The sequence below is a fragment of the Orycteropus afer genome, unplaced genomic scaffold (assembly GCF_000298275.1).
Source record: "Orycteropus afer afer isolate SDZICR_OR568_19922 unplaced genomic scaffold, OryAfe1.0 scaffold00049, whole genome shotgun sequence".
Classification (NCBI taxonomy): Eukaryota; Metazoa; Chordata; class Mammalia; order Tubulidentata; family Orycteropodidae; genus Orycteropus; species Orycteropus afer.
In genome coordinates this window covers 13144069-13163649 of record NW_006921636.1, presented here as the reverse complement: position 1 = coordinate 13163649, position 19581 = coordinate 13144069, and the positions used below count along the sequence as shown (strand labels likewise).

General features: G+C 49.7%; 1 protein-coding gene across 1 annotated transcript in view; it reads left to right on the top strand.

Annotated features, from left to right (window-relative positions):
* TOX2 (TOX high mobility group box family member 2) overlaps nt 1–17025 on the top strand; it is a 152986-nt gene extending 135961 nt beyond the window's left edge. The window contains exons 4-8 of the mRNA XM_007938417.2: nt 3314–3553; nt 6330–6557; nt 13763–14161; nt 15028–15155; nt 16989–17025. Of these exons, the coding sequence (XP_007936608.1) occupies nt 3314–3553; nt 6330–6557; nt 13763–14161; nt 15028–15155; nt 16989–17025 (1032 nt within the window). The remainder of the gene's footprint in view (nt 1–3313; nt 3554–6329; nt 6558–13762; nt 14162–15027; nt 15156–16988) is intronic.
* The last annotated feature ends 2556 nt before the right edge of the window (nt 17026–19581 follow it).

Here is a 19581-nt window from a genome sequence, read left to right as displayed (position 1 = left end):
ATCTTGGATACACTCTCCATTTAGACATACCTAATTGTTTAGCTTGTTCACCCATCTATCCGTCCCTATACCCATGTTTGCTTTCATTGACAACTCAGTACTTTATATGCAAAGGGCTTCATATTTGTTGTCTGTACAGCTGCAGGAGCTTTTGAATCCAAGATCAGCAGGTAGATGGCCAGCTACTGGCCCACAGGCTGCGTAGGCTATCCAATCCCAAGATCAGCAGGTGATATGGCAGGCCGCGGACTCAAGTCCAAAGAGCTGAAGGTCAGATAATGACAAACCAGATCAAGAAAAAAGCCAGAGAGCTTTGCCAGGATGTCCATTTATGTTGGAAGCTGGCCACGCCCCTGAGGAAACTCTTTTAAACTGATTGGCTGCTTATAGCGGATCTCATCATGGAGGTTGCCTCTATCATAACTCTTAAACCACTGAGACTCATGGCCCAGCTGAGTTAACACATAACCTTAACTATCACAGTGTGCTATTGGGGTGTAGGAGAGCTTAAGGAAGCACACCCACCTGCAGATAAAGGTTTAGTTGTGGGTATTTCTGCATACATTATTGTAGGTGCTGCATATATATTTATATGTAGACAATAGAGCACACAAGGAGAACAACCATGGAAACTTCTTAGACATACCCAAACACCTTGGTGGGATGAAGTCCCTAGTTGATTGTGGATCCTTAAAGACTCAATTGGCACAACATAGTTTGTAAAGCCAATGTTATGTATACTACTTCTGGTGTCTTAAAACCTTGCAAGTGGCCATCTACAATACAACTATTGGTCTCGTCCTATCTGGAGCAAAAGAGAGTGAAGAAAACCAAAAACTCAAGGGAGCAATTAGTCCAAAGGACTAATGGACCACATGAACCCTAGTCTATATGATTCTGAGACCAGAAGAACTAGATGGTGCCCAGCTACAACTCCTGACCACTCTGCCTGGGATCACAACAGAGGGTCCTGAACGGAGAGAGAGAAATGTAGAACAAAAAAGTCAAATTCACAAAGACAGACTTAGTGGTCTGACATAGACTGGAGGAACCCCCAAAACTATGGTCCTTGGACCCTTCTGACCTGGAACTGAAGACTTTCAAGGAGACCACCTTTTAACCAAACAGTAGACAAGGCCCATAAAATAAACACCGCCTAAGAGGAATATGGGAGCTCTGGTAGCATAGTGGCTAAGGCACTTGACTGCTAACCAGAAGGCTGGCGGTTCAAGCCCACCAGCCACCCCTCAGAAGGAAGGTTGGGCAATCCTACTTCCATAGTGATACTGCCTCGGAAACCCAAGGAGGGGTCGCTATGAGTCGGGGCCGACTCGACGGCAAATAACAACAACAACAACAAGAGGAATATGTTCCTTAGAACAATCTATTTTACAAGATTGCAAGGACAACATTAACTGAAAATCAAAGATGAGAAGACAGGAAGGAATAGAAAATTCAGATGCAAGGAAACAAGGAACCCAGGGTGGAAATGAGGAGACTACTGATATATTGTGGGGAATACATACAATGTCATGGAGCACTTTATGTACAAACAAATTAGAAATTAATTTTCTCTGTAAACTTTCACCTGAAGCACAATAAAATTTTTTAAATAAAAAGAAAACCCTATGGAGCGTAGTTGTACTCTCACATACATGGGGTCACCATGAGTCAGAGTTGACTCAATGGCAGCAGGTTTGGTTCTTGGGTTTATGGCACTTGTTATGCTTAATGAGTCACATATGAGAATACTCAGCACTGTTTCCGGCACGTAGTAAGTGCTTAATAAAAACTTCTTCATCTCTTCCTTGTCATCCTCCTCTTCCTGCTGATGAAGGTAGTGTTGAAGATGGTGGTGAGGATGATGACAATGATTAAAGTGTTGTTGTTGTTGTTATGTGCCATCAAGTCAGCCCCAACTCATAGCGACTTGATGGCACATAACAACAACATGGATCTGACTCATAGTGACCCCTCCTTGGGTTTCTGAGGCAGTATCACTATGGAAGTAGATTGCCCAGCCTTCCTTCCGAGGAGTAGATGGTGGGTTTAAACCGGCAGCCTTCTGGTTAGCAGTCAAGTGCCTTAGGCACTATACTACCAGAGCTCCCCCAGAGCTCCTTAGTAAGCCCTATATTGTATTTTACAAAGGAGCACTGGTGGCATAGTGATTAAACCATTTGGCTGCTAACCAAAAGGTCAGTGGTTTGAACCTACCAGCTGCTCCATGGAAGAAAGATGGGGCAGTCTGCTCTATAAAGATTTACAGCCTTGGAAACCCAATGGGGATCACTATGAGTCAGAATTGACTAAATGGCAGTGAGTTTGGTTTTATCTGCCAGAGTAGTGTAAATGTTTAACACAATAGACTCGGCTGCTAACCAAAAGGTTGGGGGGTTCAAGTTCACCCTGAGGTGCCTTGGAAGAAAAGTATAGTGATCTCCTTCTGAAAATCCAGGCATTGAAAATGCCATGGAGCATCGTTCTACTCTTGACACACATGGGGTGGCCATGAGTCAGAATGGGCTCGACGGCAGCTCCTTTTTGTTTTGCAGTCGAGTCAGTCCCAACTCATAGCGACCCCTCCTGGGGTTTTCGAGGCAGTATCGCTACGGCAGTAGATTGCCCAACATTCCTTCCTAGGAGGGGCTGGTGGGTTTGAACCACCAGCCTTCTGGGTGGCAGTCAAGTGCCGTAGGTACTACGCTACCAGAGCTCCCTATTTTAATTCTAGGCACATTTCATTCTTTGACAATCCTATACAGAGTACGTTTGATTATAATCCACATTTTACAGATGGAGAGACTGAAGCACAGAGAGGTTAAAACACTTCCCACATGGTGGCCCTGCGTAAGCCTGGGGCAGCTTATAAATGGCAGAGCCAGGATTCAAAAGGCAGTTGGGTTCCAGCATCTGTACTCATTTTCATTGTATTGTATAGTGAATGAATGCAGAAACATAGCATATCCCAGGAGAGGAGACTCGGTATCATAAAGCGATTAGTTCACAGCTGGACTGAGCTTTCTGACAAAGGCAGAAATACTGAATTTTCATCTAGAGTGAATGTCAACACAATGGCAAAATGTGAAGGAGTTGAAGGCCTCTCACAGACATACCCATTCACGCAGGGGTCAAAGTGGAATGGGGTGGCCACTCCACCTGGAGAGCCAGGGGGAAGCCACAGACTATAGTGGAGTCAAGCTACATCGACGTCTCACCCACATGCCCCCTCCTCTGAGTCCCAAATTGCAGATGTGGTGGTGTGGTGGGACAGATGCTTTCTCACTCCAAATGTCCTGTCCTCCACCCTTAGATCCAAGAGATGGTCCACTCAGAGGTTGCTGCCTATGACTCAGGCCGGCCAGGACCTCTGCTGGGCCGACCGGGGATGCTGGCCAGCCACATGAGCGCCCTCAGCCAGTCCCAGCTCATTACTCAGATGGGCATCCGGAGCGGCATCACCCACAGCTCCCCATCACCCCCAGCGAGCAAGTCAGCCACCCCGTCTCCCTCCAGTTCAACTCAGGAGGAGGAGTCAGAAGCACATTTCAAGGTACGTAGGGGCAGAGGTGCAGAGCCCTCAGATGCCCTCTTGTAGCAGGGGCATGTGCCCTGCAGGGAAATGGGTATCACCTACCTCTAGAAGATACTAGCAGGGTATCTGTGCTCTTTGCTGCAAAAGGAGGAGGAAGAAAAGCAGCAGGTAGAAACAGGGGCCACTGACCAGAACACCTCATCATTGGGAATGGCACCTGATGGCTTCAGCTGCTACATTTTCTGTTTGTCCTTGACAAGCTCTACCCTCTCTGTGCCTCCATGACCTTGTGTATAAAGCAGAGGAAAGACCAATAAATGTCAAAGGGGCTGGGGTGAGAAAATGCCATGAGAACATGGAAGCCTGATACCTGAATGGCCAATGGGTTACTTCAACGACATCAGTGGTGTTGGCAAGATCCATTTTATGGCCGTTGGCCTTCTAGGAGAAGATATTCCAGCAAAAATGTGGGCTCCAACGCAGGGCACCTCTGACCCAGGGTATTCAGCACTGACAATGGGGATGGTGTGCTAAAAATGTGCCTCTGATAGGGGATGCCCCCTGCAACATCCCTGGGCCCAGGAGTGGTCCAGCCTCTTCAAGAACCTGTCAGTGATGAGAACCACCACCTGCCTTTGCACTCTCCAAGTCTGTCTCCCTGTTTTACTAGGGAGCGAGAGACCAGGAAAGAGCAGGGGTGGGACTGTTGCCCTGGGTCTCCCAATGAGCCTATGACAGAGTCCAGACTCAGTCCCATGACTCCTACCTCCCCGTCCAGTGCCCTTTCTTCTCTGTAAGGGCCTCTCATACCTTTACCATGTGGTGGCCCTGCAAGAGCTGGGACAGTAACCATGGCACCCATACCACCTATCAGAGACCCTGATTTTGTGGACTAGGATGGACACCTCTGAATCTTTGTCCAGTGCATCTCAGGATAACTCAACCACTACCATGTAGACCAGTCAGGGTTTTTAAGTTATTTCTTACTTAGCAAATACTCATAAAAACTCTTCCTATGGGCCAGACATTGTTCTAGGCACATGACAAGTATTCAGCCATGTAATCCACAGAACAACCCTATGTGGTACACACACACAAAAAAAAACACACTGCCGTCGAGTCAGACCTGACTCACAGTGACCCTTCCTTCCTTGGGTTTCCGAGGCAGTATCACTATGGAAGTAGATTGCCCAAACTTCCTTCCAAGGAGTGGCTGGTGGGTTTGAACTGCCAGCCTTCTGGTTAGCAGTCAAGTGCCTTAGGCACTACACCACCATGATTATCTCCATTTGGCAGATAGGAAACCTGAGGCCCAGAGAGGTTAAGTAACTTATCCAGTGTCACACAGCAGTAAGTGGCAGAGCTAAGATACAAGCCCAGGTACTTCCAGTCTGGGCCCCAGCATTTGTGCTCTCAGCCACCTCTGTTTAGCTCTTCATCAATGAAAGGTGCATCTTCATCTGTTACCTCACAAAGTGCTGAGGAAATTGAGGCTCAGAGAGGTGGCTGGCTGCAGTGAGACTTGGGAGCAGAGCCAGCATTGCTACATGTCCCTCATGGTCCCTCAGACGTGGAGATCTGAATCCTGCCCAGTGGTCTATGGTTTCTTTATCACTCCATGGTGCCACCTTCATCTTCTTGGCGCTTAGAGCTGTGGTCATCAGTGCAGGATCCAGGGCCTTTGACCCAAGTCCTGAGTCCCTGTGTGGCCTGAGGTCTGTGGGAAGTACCCTCTGTCTGCTGCTGGGTCCTTATTCAGTCATTCACAGAATTACAGGTCTTGGTGTCTGTTCCAGAGCCAACTGTCCAGCGTGAGGCCACTGCCTCCAGAGCTGGCCTCTCCCATCCAGCCACCCTCACAGCAAGGTTGAGCAACCTTCCCCAAGTTGCACAGCTGAAAAGCAGCCATGAGCAATCTTCAGAGATAATCCAGGACCACAAGGGGGAAGGCTGTTAAAGAAACAATGTATCTATAACTTAAAAGTAGGGCAAACTAATGACTACATATTCTTCCAGTGTCATCCCAAAGCATTGTCCAACAGGCTCACTCAAGAATTGTCTGCTTCTGTAGGAAAATGGACCTTTGCTTTGATTCATTATTCATTATTGATTAGGTATTTTACAACTCTGTAGAAGTAGATGATAATTTGGAAAAGAGTGATAGAGCTGTAAATGATTTTTGTCTGCTGACAGGGCAAATTAATTTTTTCCTATAGACATACAAATGATTTCTGTCCAGTAGAAAAGAGAAAACCTCTAAAGGTTATAGTTTTATTACTTGAGAGTATTAACCAGTTCTGGGAGCTCTGGTGGCATAGCGCCTAAGGCATCTGACTGCTAACCAGACTACATGTAATTTAGTAATCTTAGTCCAGCATTCTTTCAGGGATTATGAATATTTCTTTCTCCTATGTTTCTTGAAGCCAGCTGTATCATCATGCTGGTTCTCTCTTTAAAGAATTAGAAACCCATAGCTCCTACCCTGGACATGTGTGTGTGTGTACATGCATGTGCACGTGTGTATGTATATGTGTGTGTATGTGCACGTCCCTCTGTCTATCTGTTCGTCCATCCCTGGGCAGGGTTTCAGTTGCCTCACCATCCTGGTGAGTAGATAGACTGACAGAGCAGCCCACTCTGCGTATGTTTGAGCCCAGTGCAGTGGTCGGTTCCCTGTCATTGCCCATGCATGAAGCAGCTGAGCAAAGTCCAGTCTCGCCAAGGCTGGATTGGATCAGCTTTGGTAGGAGGTCCTTGGGCTTCTAGGGTTTTCTGACTCCTCTTCTCTGGACAGATCTCAGGAGAGAAGAGACCCTCAGCTGACCCAGGAAAAAAGGCCAAGAACCCAAAGAAGAAGAAGAAGAAGGACCCCAATGAGCCCCAAAAGCCAGTGTCAGCCTATGCACTGTTCTTCAGAGATACACAGGCTGCCATCAAGGGACAGAATCCCAGCGCCACCTTCGGTGACGTGTCCAAAATCGTGGCCTCCATGTGGGACAGCTTGGGAGAGGAGCAGAAGCAGGTGAGTCCTGATCCTTTTCTGGGCCCATCCCCAAGGCTCTGTGGTCCTGCAGCCAAGGACGGACGTGGAAGGTCTGCAACCAGGCCCAGCCTGTAGAACCCGAGATCCTCACAGAGTTCCCCTCGGACTCAGCTTGCCCACCTGTAGGCTAGGCAGTAAAGGCCCTTCCACTTCCACTATTTACCACCTGTGTTTGCTAGTGACTTAACCATTCAGAGCCTCTTCTGCTTCCGTAATACAAGCACCAACATCTCCATCCATCTTGTCCGTCCAACTCGGAACATCTGGATTCCAGGCCAGAGCTCTTCACCTCACTGACTGCATGCCTGTGGCCCCCTCTAAAGTAGGGAATAAGGAGCAGAACTACTTCATAAGTAAATGCAAGCTGCCAGCTGTGTGACCCGAAGCTACTCACCTAAGCTCTCTGAGCCTTAGTTTCCTTATCCGTAAAAGAGGAATACCAAGCCATGCTGTACTGAGCACTGTGCTAGGCTCTCCCTCCATAATCTCGCATCATCCTTACAGCACCCCATGGAGTAGCCATTGTTTTCCTATTTTGATAGGAGGAGATGGCAACACAGAGAGGCTAAGTGACTTGCCCACAGTCACCACAGTGAGTCAGGATTTGAACTCAGATCTGTAGAGCTGGGAGGCTCAATTGGAGTGTTGGCAGAAGAGACATTAATCAAATAAGCAGATAAGTAAATACAAAATTACAGTTGTGATTGTGCCGTGGACCGGGTTGGTACATGGTGCATGAGAGCAGAAGGCAGCAGACTGGACATAGACATGGGGGTCAGGCCTCCAGGTGAGACTGAAGGGGGAGTTACCCCGGGCCAGGGGAGCCATGCATGCGAAGGCCTGGTGGTGGGAAGGAGCCCGGCAAACACACAGAACTAACCTGAGAGCAGAATGGCTAGAGTGAAATAGAGTGACCATGACGTAGATGAAGCTGGAGAGGTTACAGGGGCTGGACGATGCTGGCCTTTGTAAGCCTTGGAAGGCATTGGGTCTTTGTTCTAAGAGCAGAAGAAACCACTGAAGAGTTTTACACAGAGGAGAGATCAGTCTGGCAGCGTGGAGCAGGTGAGAGTGGACATGGGAGAGCAAAAGGCTGTTAGTCATCCAGGTGGGAGATATTAGTGGCCTGGATCAGGTGGGTGGTGTAGGGGGTGAGGAGCCTGTGACGTATTCTTGGGATTCTGGCTTGCATTCCGGCTGACTGGAGACGCCATTCCCTGAGATAGGAAACACGGGAACAGTACCAGGTTTGGAGCTAAAGAAACGGGTTGTTGACTTATCACAGTCCTTTCTTCACTTATGTGAAATGCCTCTATCATAGTCTAAAGTTTAAAATATTTTTGGAAGGTATTATAGTATGAATAGTTTATTTGGGAGGTAACTCCAGCATCTGCTGGTTGGGGAGTGGCAAAATGAGACAGGGAAAAGAAGGCAGCCAATAAAAGGGGCATTATCTGGTAGCATAGTGCCTAAGGCACTTGACTGCTAACCAGAAGGCTGGCGGTTCAAACCCACCAGCCGCTCCTCAGAAGGAAGGTTGGACAATCTACTTCTGTAGTGATACTGCCTCGGATACCCAAGGAGGGGTCGCTATGAGTTGGGTCCAACTCGACAGCACATAATAACAACATCAAAGAAAGTACTGCAATGGGCAACTGGAGGGCAGTCACCCCGGAGAACTCTGAGAGCTAGCCTAGAACCCATTGGGCCTTAGAGGTAGGACATCTGAGTAGTGAGGGAGCTCTGGGGTGTATCAGTTCCAAGCTTATTAGTTTTGAATGAATACCAAACAACCTCAGAATATAGTGGCTTCAAGCAACTATTTATTCAGCTCGTGAATCTGAGGGTCCATGAGTTGTGCTGGGCTCAGCTGGGTGGTTCTTCGGCCGGTCTTACCTGTGTTCACTCATGTGTCTGCACTCAGCTGCCAGACAGTTAGGTGCCTCTGCTTCTGGGGGCGTTGGATGGCTGTCAGCTGGAGTAATGGAGGCTAACTGGACCATGTGTCCCTGTCACCCAGCATGCTAGGTCAGGCTTGTTCACATGCCAACTCAGAGTTCCAAGAGCAGAAAGAGAGTAAGCTGCAACGTGTAAGCACATGTCAAGTTTCCACTTGCATCACATTTGCTATTGTGCTACTTGGCCAAAGCCAGTCAGTAGCAAAGCCCAGGGTCATTGTGGGAAGACACTGCTAAAAGGGACATAAGAACACGCTGTGGCTATTTCAGCCATCAATCCATCACTCATGTGAACCTGGGTGTGAATCCTAATAAAGAGATTAGCAAATTGAATCCTGACTATAAACGCACTGTGAACAAATAGGGTTATTCTAGGATTAAAAAAATAGGTCAGCATTAGGAAATCTCTACTGTGCTAGGTCAGGATAGGGGTCTCCAAGGAGTCTTATCTTTCTGTAGCCAGATATGGTAAACTGGAGACTCAGGGAGGCAAAATGTGTCACCCAGGGGATCACAGTAATGTGGATGAGAAACTGGGAGATAGCCTGTTCTCCAGACTCCCAGCAGGTTACTGACCGGCTCTGGATCCCACCATTCTCATTCGGGTCCATCTCTCAAATCCATGCCTTGCTGACCACTCCTTCCCATCCCAGGCCCTGTGCCCCATCTCCTCTGTGACATTCACCCCAATGTTGCCCATTCTTGGATATTTCAGGCCTACAAGAGGAAGACTGAAGCAGCTAAGAAGGAGTATCTGAAGGCTCTGGCAGCCTACAGGGCCAGCCTCGTCTCCAAGGTAACACTGGAATCCCTGGGCACAGCCCGGTTTAGAAGGGGGCCATGTCCGTAAGTTGCCCTTATGAGGGACACAGCATCTCCAACCCAGAAAATAACAACTAAATAAATCTGGAAAGAGTAGCCACTTACGAGCCACCTAGCTACTCTCTATTGAGTTAAAAAACAAAATTACTTACATTTTCACTCAAATCACAATAAAAAATAAATAACAAAACTGTAGTAGACAAAAATGAAAATATAAATTAGGCAAAATAAATAAAGCCAACCTTCTTTAAAAAAAAAAAAAAAAAGGAATGGGGCCACTTGATGGATGAGCAAGAACAAAGGCCCACAGGAGTGGCCAGCGGTAGTGGCGGTGATGGGTCAGTGGTAGAACTCTCTCCCTCCTTGTGGGAGACCTGAGTTCAATTCCTGGCCAGTGCACCTCACACACAGCCCTCACCCATCTGTCAGTGGATTGTATGTTGCTCTGATGCTGAACAGGTATCAGCAGAGCTTCCAAACCAAGAGGGACTAGGAAGACAGGCCTGACCAGTAAAACACCTGTGAATCAACATGGTCCAGTACACAGCCAATCATGGGAATGGCTCAGGATCACGGAGCATTTCATTGCCTTGTGCACGGGGTTGCCAGTGGTCCAGGGCTGACTAAACAACAGCTGACAACAATGGAGGTCTTGGGAAAGATAGAGCCACTTTGGTGTTTTGTTTTTTTTTTTTTTAATTGTGATTTGGGTGAAAGTTTACAGAGCAAATTCACTTTCCATACAGCAGTTCACACACACGTTGTCTCATGACATTGACTACAATTTACCCCAATGCAACAGCTTCCCTCCCACTTATTCCTGATAGTTACGTCTTCCCTGTTACTTCCATCCCTCCATGTGCTCCTGCCCCCTGAGCTGTCTCCCTGGGCATAAACAGCCCTTATTTTTCCCATGATTGATCTCTCCAAGGAGTATAATTACCTCAAGTACATGTTCAACTCATATGCCTGTCTTTTGTTTGGCTGGAAACCACAGGTGTGGGTTCAATTCCAGACTTGAAAAGCAGCTAGGGGCCATAGTCTCAGGGGTTCCACCAGACTCTATCAGATCAGCAAACCTGGTCCTCCTGCCCTTTTTTTTATTTTTCCAAATGATTTTGAGTTTTATTCCACATGTTCTCCCTCTCTATCCAGGATCTCCTACATAGATCCCCCTCCAAGTGATTGACAGTGGTAGCCGGGCACCATCTAGTTCTTCTGGTCTCATAGTCATATAGGCTTCGGATCACATGGTGTACCAGTCATGAGGACTAATTGTTTCCATGAATCTTTGGTTTTCTTCATTCTTCTTTGCTCTGGACTAGGGGAGACCCATCATTGCATCTAGATGGCTGCTTGCAAGCTTTTAAGATCCCAGTCACTACTCACCAAAGTAGGAGGTAGAACAATATTTTCTGTAGTATGTTATGTCGATTGAGCTGGATGTCCCCTGTGAGTATGGTCCCAAGCCCACAGGTTCAACTACTCAGTTCCTCTGGGTAGCTGGCTGTGACCCAGAAGTGACTAACTTTGTCCCTTGTCAGCTCTATTATACACCTGGGAATTCAGATCATATAAATACACTTATAGGACCATTGTCTGCCAACCCTATACATGGTCTTGAGTATACTCCCTGCTTCATAGACATGCCTAATAGTTCAGCTTGTCCACCCATCTATCCACCTGTATACCCATGTTTGCAGATAGAGCCACTTTTATAGTGTACCCACTGTGTGTCAGGCTCATGCTGGGCACTTTACATGCATCTCATTTAATTTAATCCTCCCAACAAGAACCCTACACCCAGAGGGGTTGAATAAATTGCCCCAAATTATCCAGTTTATTAAGTGGATGTATAAGATTCAAACCCAGTTTTGCTGGTCTTCCAATTCAACTATTACTCCTGACCACACTGCCTGCCTCATCTGGGAACATCAGCAAGTCTGGATGCTAGATGTGGCTGAGGATGTGGAGACTAAGTAAGTGAGGGGTTGTCTTGGAGCTGCTGCAGAAAAGATGACATCTGGGTTAGGCCTTAAAGAATCAAGGAAAGAAGGTGCTCCACATAGAGAGGACAGCACATGGAAAGGTGTAGAGAAGCATGAAGCATGTAGAGAAGCATGAAGGAAGGTTGGTTCAGCTGGATGATGCTGACCTCGTTGGCTGGTGAGAAGCATGGAATTTCCCCATGATGGGGAGTTTAAACCCACAGGAATTAATAAGGCAGGGGTGGTTGGATGGTCAGAGTATGGTCATGAATTAATTTGTATCCCCCAAAATATGTATCAACTTCACTGGGCCATGGTTCGCAGTGGTTTGGCAGTTGTGTGACAATAGAATCATCCCTCAGGAGGTGATCTGATGTGATCAGTCAATAAGCGATAAGGGGATTAGGGTGGGATGCAGCACCCTTACTCATGTGGCAGCCTGATCTGATGTAAAGGGAATTTCCCTGGGGTGTGGCCTCCATCGCCTTTTATCTTACAGAAGGGAAGTGAACCAAGCAGAGACAGAGGGACCTCAATACCACCAAAAAGAAGACCTGGGAGAAGGCATGTCCTTTGGACCCCGGGTCCCTACACTGAGAACCTCCTAGACCCAGGAGAAGACTGATGCCAAGACACATAGAGATCTCCAAGGAACGCCAGGCCCACTGATGTGGAAAGGGGGCAAGGACCTTCCTCTAGAACTGACACAGAGAGAAAACCTTTCCCTAGATCCCTGAATTGGGACTTCTAGCCCTCCTTCACTGTGAGAAAATAAATTTCTGTTTGTTAAATACCATCCCCTTACGGTATTTCTGTTATAGCAGCACTAGAGAACTGAGACAGACTTTGGTACGTGCAGTAGAGTACTGCTCTAACAGATACCTAAAACGTGGAAGTGGTTTAGGAGTTGAGTAATGGGTAGAGGCTGGAAGAGATGGGAGCTCTGGTAGCATAGTGCCTAAGGCATTTGACTGCCAACCAGAAGACTGGCGGTTCAAACCCACCAGCAACTCCTCGGAAGGAAGATGGGGCAATCTACTTCCATAGTGATACTGCCTCGGAAACCCAAGGAGGGGTCGCTATGAGTCAGGTCCAACTCGACAGCACATAACAACAACAATAGTAAAAGCCTAGATTGCCTTGAAGAGACTGTTGGTGGAATTGTGGATGTCAAAGGCAGTTCTGATGAGACCTCAGGAGGAAGGGAGGAAATCTCTGACACTGGAGACTGTGTAGAGAGTGATAAGCAGTGGCAAAGAAACAGCAGCAGCAAAACCAGGAGACCAGTGCAAGATGGCCTGGGAACCAACCCACAAAGCAACTGAGTTGAGTCCCTTTGGACAGCAGACTTCCTGGCAGAGTGGGGTGCTTCTGAGCACTTACTGGAAGAACTAAAGAGCTTTGTAACACTTAAGCAGGGAGGAGGCCAGACTGGCCCAAGAGGACCAAGGAACCAAGGGACCTAGAGGCCAAGGAACCAGGAAACAGAAGCTGAAGAGACAAGGAGCAGAAGAAACAGAGCTGCCTCAGTCTCAGAGGATAGGGCTATGACCTCTGGGTTTCAAAGGGTAGAACCACAGCCTGCTAGGTCTCAAAGGGTGGGGTCACGGCCTCCTAGGTTTCAAAGAGTCAGATCTTCACCCACTTGGTTCTGGAGTGTGGGGCTGCCATTCACAAATGCCAGGAAATGGGACCAGAGCCACTGCCCAAGGCTGAGGAGACTGGGCTGGTAAGCCCAAGGGGCAGAGAATGGGGCCACCCAAAGCCAAGGAAACAGAGTCACCATTCCAACAGGCCAGAATCAAGAGAACATGGTCAACACCCAGAGTCTGGAGGGTAGAGCCATTGCCTAGTTGGTCTCAGAGAATAGAGGATTATTTTCAAGTCTTGAGAGCTGATGTCAGTTGTTCTGCTGGGTTTTGGACTTGCTTGGTGCCTGTCATCCCTTCTTTCCCTCCAATTCCTTCCATTTATGATGAGAGTGTCTGCCCTGTGCCTGTGCCACCATTGCATTTTGGAAGCAGATAACTTGTATTCTTGATTCACAGATGAGAGGAATTTTGCCCCAGGATAGAATGTGGACTTGGAGTTGGTTTAAGACATCGAGAATGATATGATAGGGTGAAAGTGTTTTGCATGTGTAAAGGACATAAATTTTGGGGGCTGTGTTAGACTGGGTTCTCTAGAGAAACAAAAAACAACAAAGCTTATATATATATATAAAGAGAGAGAAATTTACTAAGTACTAATTAGTACTAAGGACCCTGCATGATCTCTGGTCAGTCCACAGTTCTCCCGCAAGGAGCCAGAGAGACAGCTGCGGGCCATGTCGTGGGCTACAGAATCACCTGGGCTCCTGGCCCCAGTTCTGGCTTCTCCCTGTTGTCCAGAGTGACTGGTTTCTGTTTCCTTGCAGAGCTCTCCGGAGCAGGGTGAGACCAAGAGCACTCAGGCAAATGCACCAGCCAAAATGCTCCCACCCAAGCAGCCCATGTATGCCATGCCAGGCCTGGCCTCCTTCCTGACGCCGTCGGACCTGCAGGCCTTCCGCAGCGGGGCCTCTCCTGCCAGCCTCGCCCGGACGCTGGGCTCCAAGTCACTGCTGCCAGGCCTCAGCACATCCTCCCCGCCACCACCGCCCTCCTTCCCACTCAGCCCCCCTCTGCACCAGCAGCTGCCACTGCCCCCCCACGCACAGGGTGCCCTCCTCAGCCCGCCTGTTAGCATGTCCCCAGCCCCCCAGCCTCCTGTCCTGCCCACCCCCATGGCACTCCAAGTGCAGTTGGCTATGAGCCCCTCGCCTTCAGGCCCACAGGTAAGCAAGGCAGAGAAGAAATAGGCCCTTCGGTGACCCTTGCAGAGAGGGGAGGCAGCTTGGGATGTCCAATCCTGCCCCTGCCAACTCACCAGCTATACAGGCTCAGCCTAGCCATCTTACCTTCCTGAGCCTCAGTTACCACATCTATGAAATGGGTCTGGTATACCTTACCTAAGATGTGCTGGCTGCAGTGAACAGCTGCCAAGTTGCCAGATAGGATATATTCTTAAGCTGTTCCAGACCCTCCTTCTCTTATCCAGACCCTCCGTATCCTCTGTCTGCCTCTGTCCCCTGACCCAAGTGGCTAAGGCCACTATGGTTCCTTCCCTAGCCACTGGCTCCCCTCAAAGCTTTGGAGGCCTGACCCCCACTAACTGTTCCACAGAGATTGTTACAGGACTCAGATGGGTCTGAAGGTCAGGCCATTTACAGATTGGGAAACTGAGGCCCAGAAAGGGAAAGAGCCAAAGGCAAAGTCCTTCACCCTCATATTCAGCTGAGACTAAGATGAGCACCTTTCGAAGGCACTCTGCTGAGGAAAGGAAGCCACATTCCAGGCAGAGGCAGAGTGGAGATTTAGCATCACCCAATAGAGGTGTCTCTTTTGAATGTGAACACCCACAGAGAGCCATCACCCCCATCTTTCTGCCAGAGACAGTCCCCTCCTTGGCCTCTCCTGCCAGGGACAGGCCCCCCATTCGCCTCTCCTGCCAAGAACAGGCCCCCCCTTGGCCTCTCCTGCCAGGGACAGGCCCCCCATTCGCCTCTCCTGCCAGGGACAGGCCCCCCTTCGCCTCTCCTGCCAGGGACAGGCCCCCCCCTTTGCCTCTCCTGCTCACTCTTCTCCTGTCCCCCCTTTGCAGGACTTCCCTCACATCTCTGAGTTCCCCAGCAGTTCGGGGTCCCGCTCACCTGGCCCATCCAACCCAACAAGCAGTGGAGACTGGGACAGCAATTACCCCAGTGGGGAGTGTGGCATCAGTACTTGCAGGTCAGTCCTCACCCATCCCACCTTGGGCCGGCCTTTACCCTGTTGATACTTGGAGTGTGGAATGACAAGGGGTTAGGGGAAGGCTAGGGGGTGATTTGGACCTGGGTGAAGCCTGTAGGCCACTGCCAGCTTTGTTGCAGTTCTTGGACACTGAATGCTAGAGGTACCAGGAGATGGATGTAGGAAAAAGAGAGACTCCAGGAGGCCTCAGCTGGTCTGATTCCAGGGCTTGTTTGGTAAACTGAGGCTGGTCTTCAGTCTTTCCTTCTCTTCATCCATCTTTTTTTTTTTTTTAACAAATGCTTCCATGTGGCATCCACTGAAAGGTCCCCTGTCTTAGGTCAGTTTCCCTGGAAGCGGAGCCTGTGGCAGGGATTTCGGTGCATTTGATGTGTTGAGGGGCTGCTCGCAGGAGATGATGAATGAGGGCAGAGGATGAAGCCAAGCCAGGGTGTGGTCTCAGCTGGAGCCCAGGAGGAGCCCTGGAATCAGACCAGGAATGTCATCACAGTTAGTCCCTAGACATTAGGGAGCTGGCCTTTGTACCCAGTGTCAATCAGCCACTGGCTGTGGGCTACCCCTGGGGGAGCACAGCCCTCTGGGCAGGCTGTTCCATTCAGTGAAGGGCATCTCTTGGAGAAGGGGCATCTGGATGTGCAATGAAGGAGAGCTGGGTGTGGTATAACAGTGTTCACTGTACCTTAGAAGGGGCCAAGCATCTGACCCAAGGGATCTCCAACTTCAGAGGTGTCCTCCACCCTCCTCTGCTACAGCCCAACATCTTTTCCAGACCCAGGCTCCTTCCTGGTCCTCCTGTGGGCTCAGGCCTCTGGGCCTCTGCTCCCTGCCTGCACACTTTGCCTTGCACCCAGGTGACCTGCCCACTCCCGTAGAAAGCTTGATCTGTGTGGTCCCCTCCTCCTTCCTGTCATCAAGGGAGAGTGACCTTTCCATTTCAGCCAGCAGAGGGGAGCTACAGAGTGTGGGAGCCACACATGCTACGTCCCACCTCCCTCAGCAACAGCCAGTCCGCAGCCACACCTGGGAAAGGTAGTGCCGAGCCTCCCAGAAACAGCTCCGCCCTCTCGAAGGCCCAGCATTAATGATTGGTGGATGGGTGGCCTGCTCTGCGCCAGGCACCAGGCCCCCTGCCCTAGAAGTCAGCCTTCCAGCACAGGGCTCCTCATTGCCAAGGCCACCAGCACAGGCAGTATGTGGCGTGTGTGACTCCTAGGTGCCAACCAGTCAACCATGACCGTGCCTGGTGTCACCAGACATGCCTGGTGAGAGATCCACACGGTGGGCAGGAATTTCCTGCCCCATACCCCAGGTGGGTGCAGACCCTCCTACCCTATCCCTTCTCCCAGCCCCAATTTCTCCCAGAAGTGTGGGGGTCTTTAGCGGACTGTATTTCTAGACTGCAGACTTTCTGAGGCTGGTCCTTCTGCTCTAAGCCTCATTTTCCCCATGTGGAGGGCAGACTACAGCACTGTCCTATTTGAAAAATGTAAGAAGTGCCTGCCATATCAACTGGGGACACTGTGATGACAGATATGAACATGATGGTGTGTTGGAATGGGCACGGGTAAGTGCCCCCTTCCCCCGCACTGAGGACTGGGTAGGTCCTTCCAGGATGCCAGGAAGCGTATTTGGTTCTGCTGGGGATGGACCAGTCCAGTGTCCCTGGGTCATCATCCAGAAGGACAGCAGAATCCAAGACACGGGGTGAAGGGCTGCAGTGGTGGTCCAGGCACTCCCTGGGCCCTACGTCCATGCCCTGACGGCTAGACAGCTCCCGGGGTCTGGCTCTGACAGCCCCTCCTCTCTCCACAGCCTGCTCCCTAGGGACAAATCACTCTACCTCACCTAATTCCCCTGCCTCCCCTCCACCCCCTCCCTGAGGCCCACTGGAGGGTGCTGCTCCGAGCCTGAGGGCCTGACCGTAGAAAAGAGGCCTCGGCAGGCAGCAGGGTGACCGAGACTAGCAAGCAGTGACGCGCCAATGCCCAGGGCTGAGTCCCCTCCTGCACCTCCCACCGGACTCTCCAGAGGCAGCCCACACCCGCCGCCAGCCCAGAGAACCCGCAGGAACCTTCTGCTCCAGCCTGCTTGCTCCAGGGTAACTGTGGACCCCGCGCCTCACCTGCACCCTGCACTCCGCACCCTCCGTCCAGCCATCTGGACCAGTCCCAGCTCATGTGGGCCACCCCTGATGGGGTCACTTACCATCAGAAGCCCAGGCCCAGGTGCATGGGTCGGGGGGCTGGCCCAGCCACGGACATGCAAATCCGACATTACAGCGTGAACAAATGATTCCAAAACCTATGAACTGTGGGCTCCGTGTAAGTAGTTGACTTAAGTGTTTTAGAACTGTGCTGAAGATATCTGTAAGATTATTTTGTGGGGGACAAAGTAGTTTCCTTTTAAGATAAAAAGCATTTTATATGACCCTTGGCACATTTTTTTTTTTTTTAACATTTTATCTGAAGGGAGATGTGCACAAAAGCGGCTGACAAACCGTTTCCTCGTCTGTCCAGCAAGGGCTGGACAGTTTACAACCACACGCTGACACTCTGAGTGTTGCTTGGTTTGAGTTTTTTTTTTTTTTTTTTCCCCACCATATGTCCATCTATTTAAAATTGCCAATGATGACTTTTGTCTATTTATGAAGGAAAATGGAGACCATAACTACTGTTTATCATAAAGTGTGTGTGGCTTTTTGTTTGGGGGTTTTATTTTCGGCTTGAGTTTTCAATGTTGTTTGCAGCTGTTTCCTGGCCCTGGCAATGACTGTGTCGGTGCCCAGTGCTTCTCTCAAATTTCTTTATAATAAAACTTCTGAAAAGTTGAAAGTAAGTCTGTCTCTTCTCACTCTGTGAACCAGGGTCAGGCCTCCTGACATGGCATTGAGAGGTGGCTCTGTGGGGACAGAGCCTGTGATGTCACACAGACATGAGTGAAAATCCTGCCTGCAGCTCACCTGCCCGTGTGGGTCCCTGAGGGGGTGACTGGGCCTCTCTGGCCTCCGTTTTGAGGTTAGATGTCCTAGACCCATTTCATAGATGAGGGTGATGATGGCACACACACGCCTAGGGTTCTTGGGGTGATTAAAAGGGGTGTGGACACAGAGTGCTGGCCACACAGGAAGTATGTGACATGTTCTGGCTGCTGCCATGGTGGGTGACAGTGGTGGGCCCCTCCTCCACTCTCCATCAGTTGATGGGGTCAGGGCTGCAGGAGGCTGGGTAGGAAAAGTGTGGTAGGCATCTGTTCAATTCTGAATGTGGAAAAGCACCTAGACAAGGAGTCTTGAAGCCAAGTTTACCAACAGGTAGGTCGGTAGATAGCTACATAGGTAGACAGGGAGGGAGGGAAGGAGGAAGGGAGGGACGTAGGTAGGTAGGTTAAAAAAAAAAAATCTGACTCATGACGACCCCTCCTTGGGTTTCCGAGGTGGTATCACTACAGAAGTAGATTGCCCAACCTTCCTTCTGAGGAGTGGCTAGTGGGTTTGAACCGCTAGCCTTCTGGTTAGCAGTCAAATGCCTTAGGCACTACACCACCAGAGCTCCAATGTAGGTAGGTAGGTAGGTAGAAAGATAGAAAGAAATAGCCACTGTCAAGTTGAACCCAATTCATGACAACCTTTCATACAGAGAATTAAATGCTGCCTGGTCCGGCATCATCTTCATGATCGTCGGCATGTTCAAGTTCATTGTTGCAACTCTGGTGCCAGTTCATCTCACTGAGGGCCCGCCTTGCCTTGCTGGCCTTGTGCATCACCGGACATGATGTCCTCCTCCAACAGTTGATCCCTCCTGGTGACGTGTCCACAGCAGGTGAGCTGGACGAGGTCCTGTTGTGACCTGTAGGCTCTCCATGGGCTAAATTTCAGAAGTAGGTCACCGGGCCTCTCTTCCTACTCTAGAAGCTCCTCTGAAACTGTCCACCATGGGTGACACTCCTGGGCTTTGAAATCCCGGTGCCATGGCTTCCAACATCATAGCAGTGCACAAGGCACCACACTGTGACAGACAGACAGACAGGTGGTGGAGGTTAGGTAGCAGTACCTAAGGGGAAAAAAAATCAGACTTACATGACGACTTTGTGTCTGGAAAAAGATAACAGTGAGCTGGTGTGGAGGAGTTGTTGAGGGCTCTTGGGCCTCATGACACAGATATTTCAGGTGGGAGCCTCCACATTCATGACAGCTGTCAGGGCCCCTGGTTCTCTGACCACGGTCAACTCTCCCTTCTCCCAGCCAACAGCCCTGAGTGTGGGCAGCTTCCTCACTGGGGGGCATTTTTGTCATCCACTTTGGAAAAAGAAAACCAAAAACAAAAAAAAAAAACCCACGTGTTGGCATGTCAGTAGCATCACTGCAATGTCAAGCATAAATAGTTCACATGGTTACAATTTCCTTTCC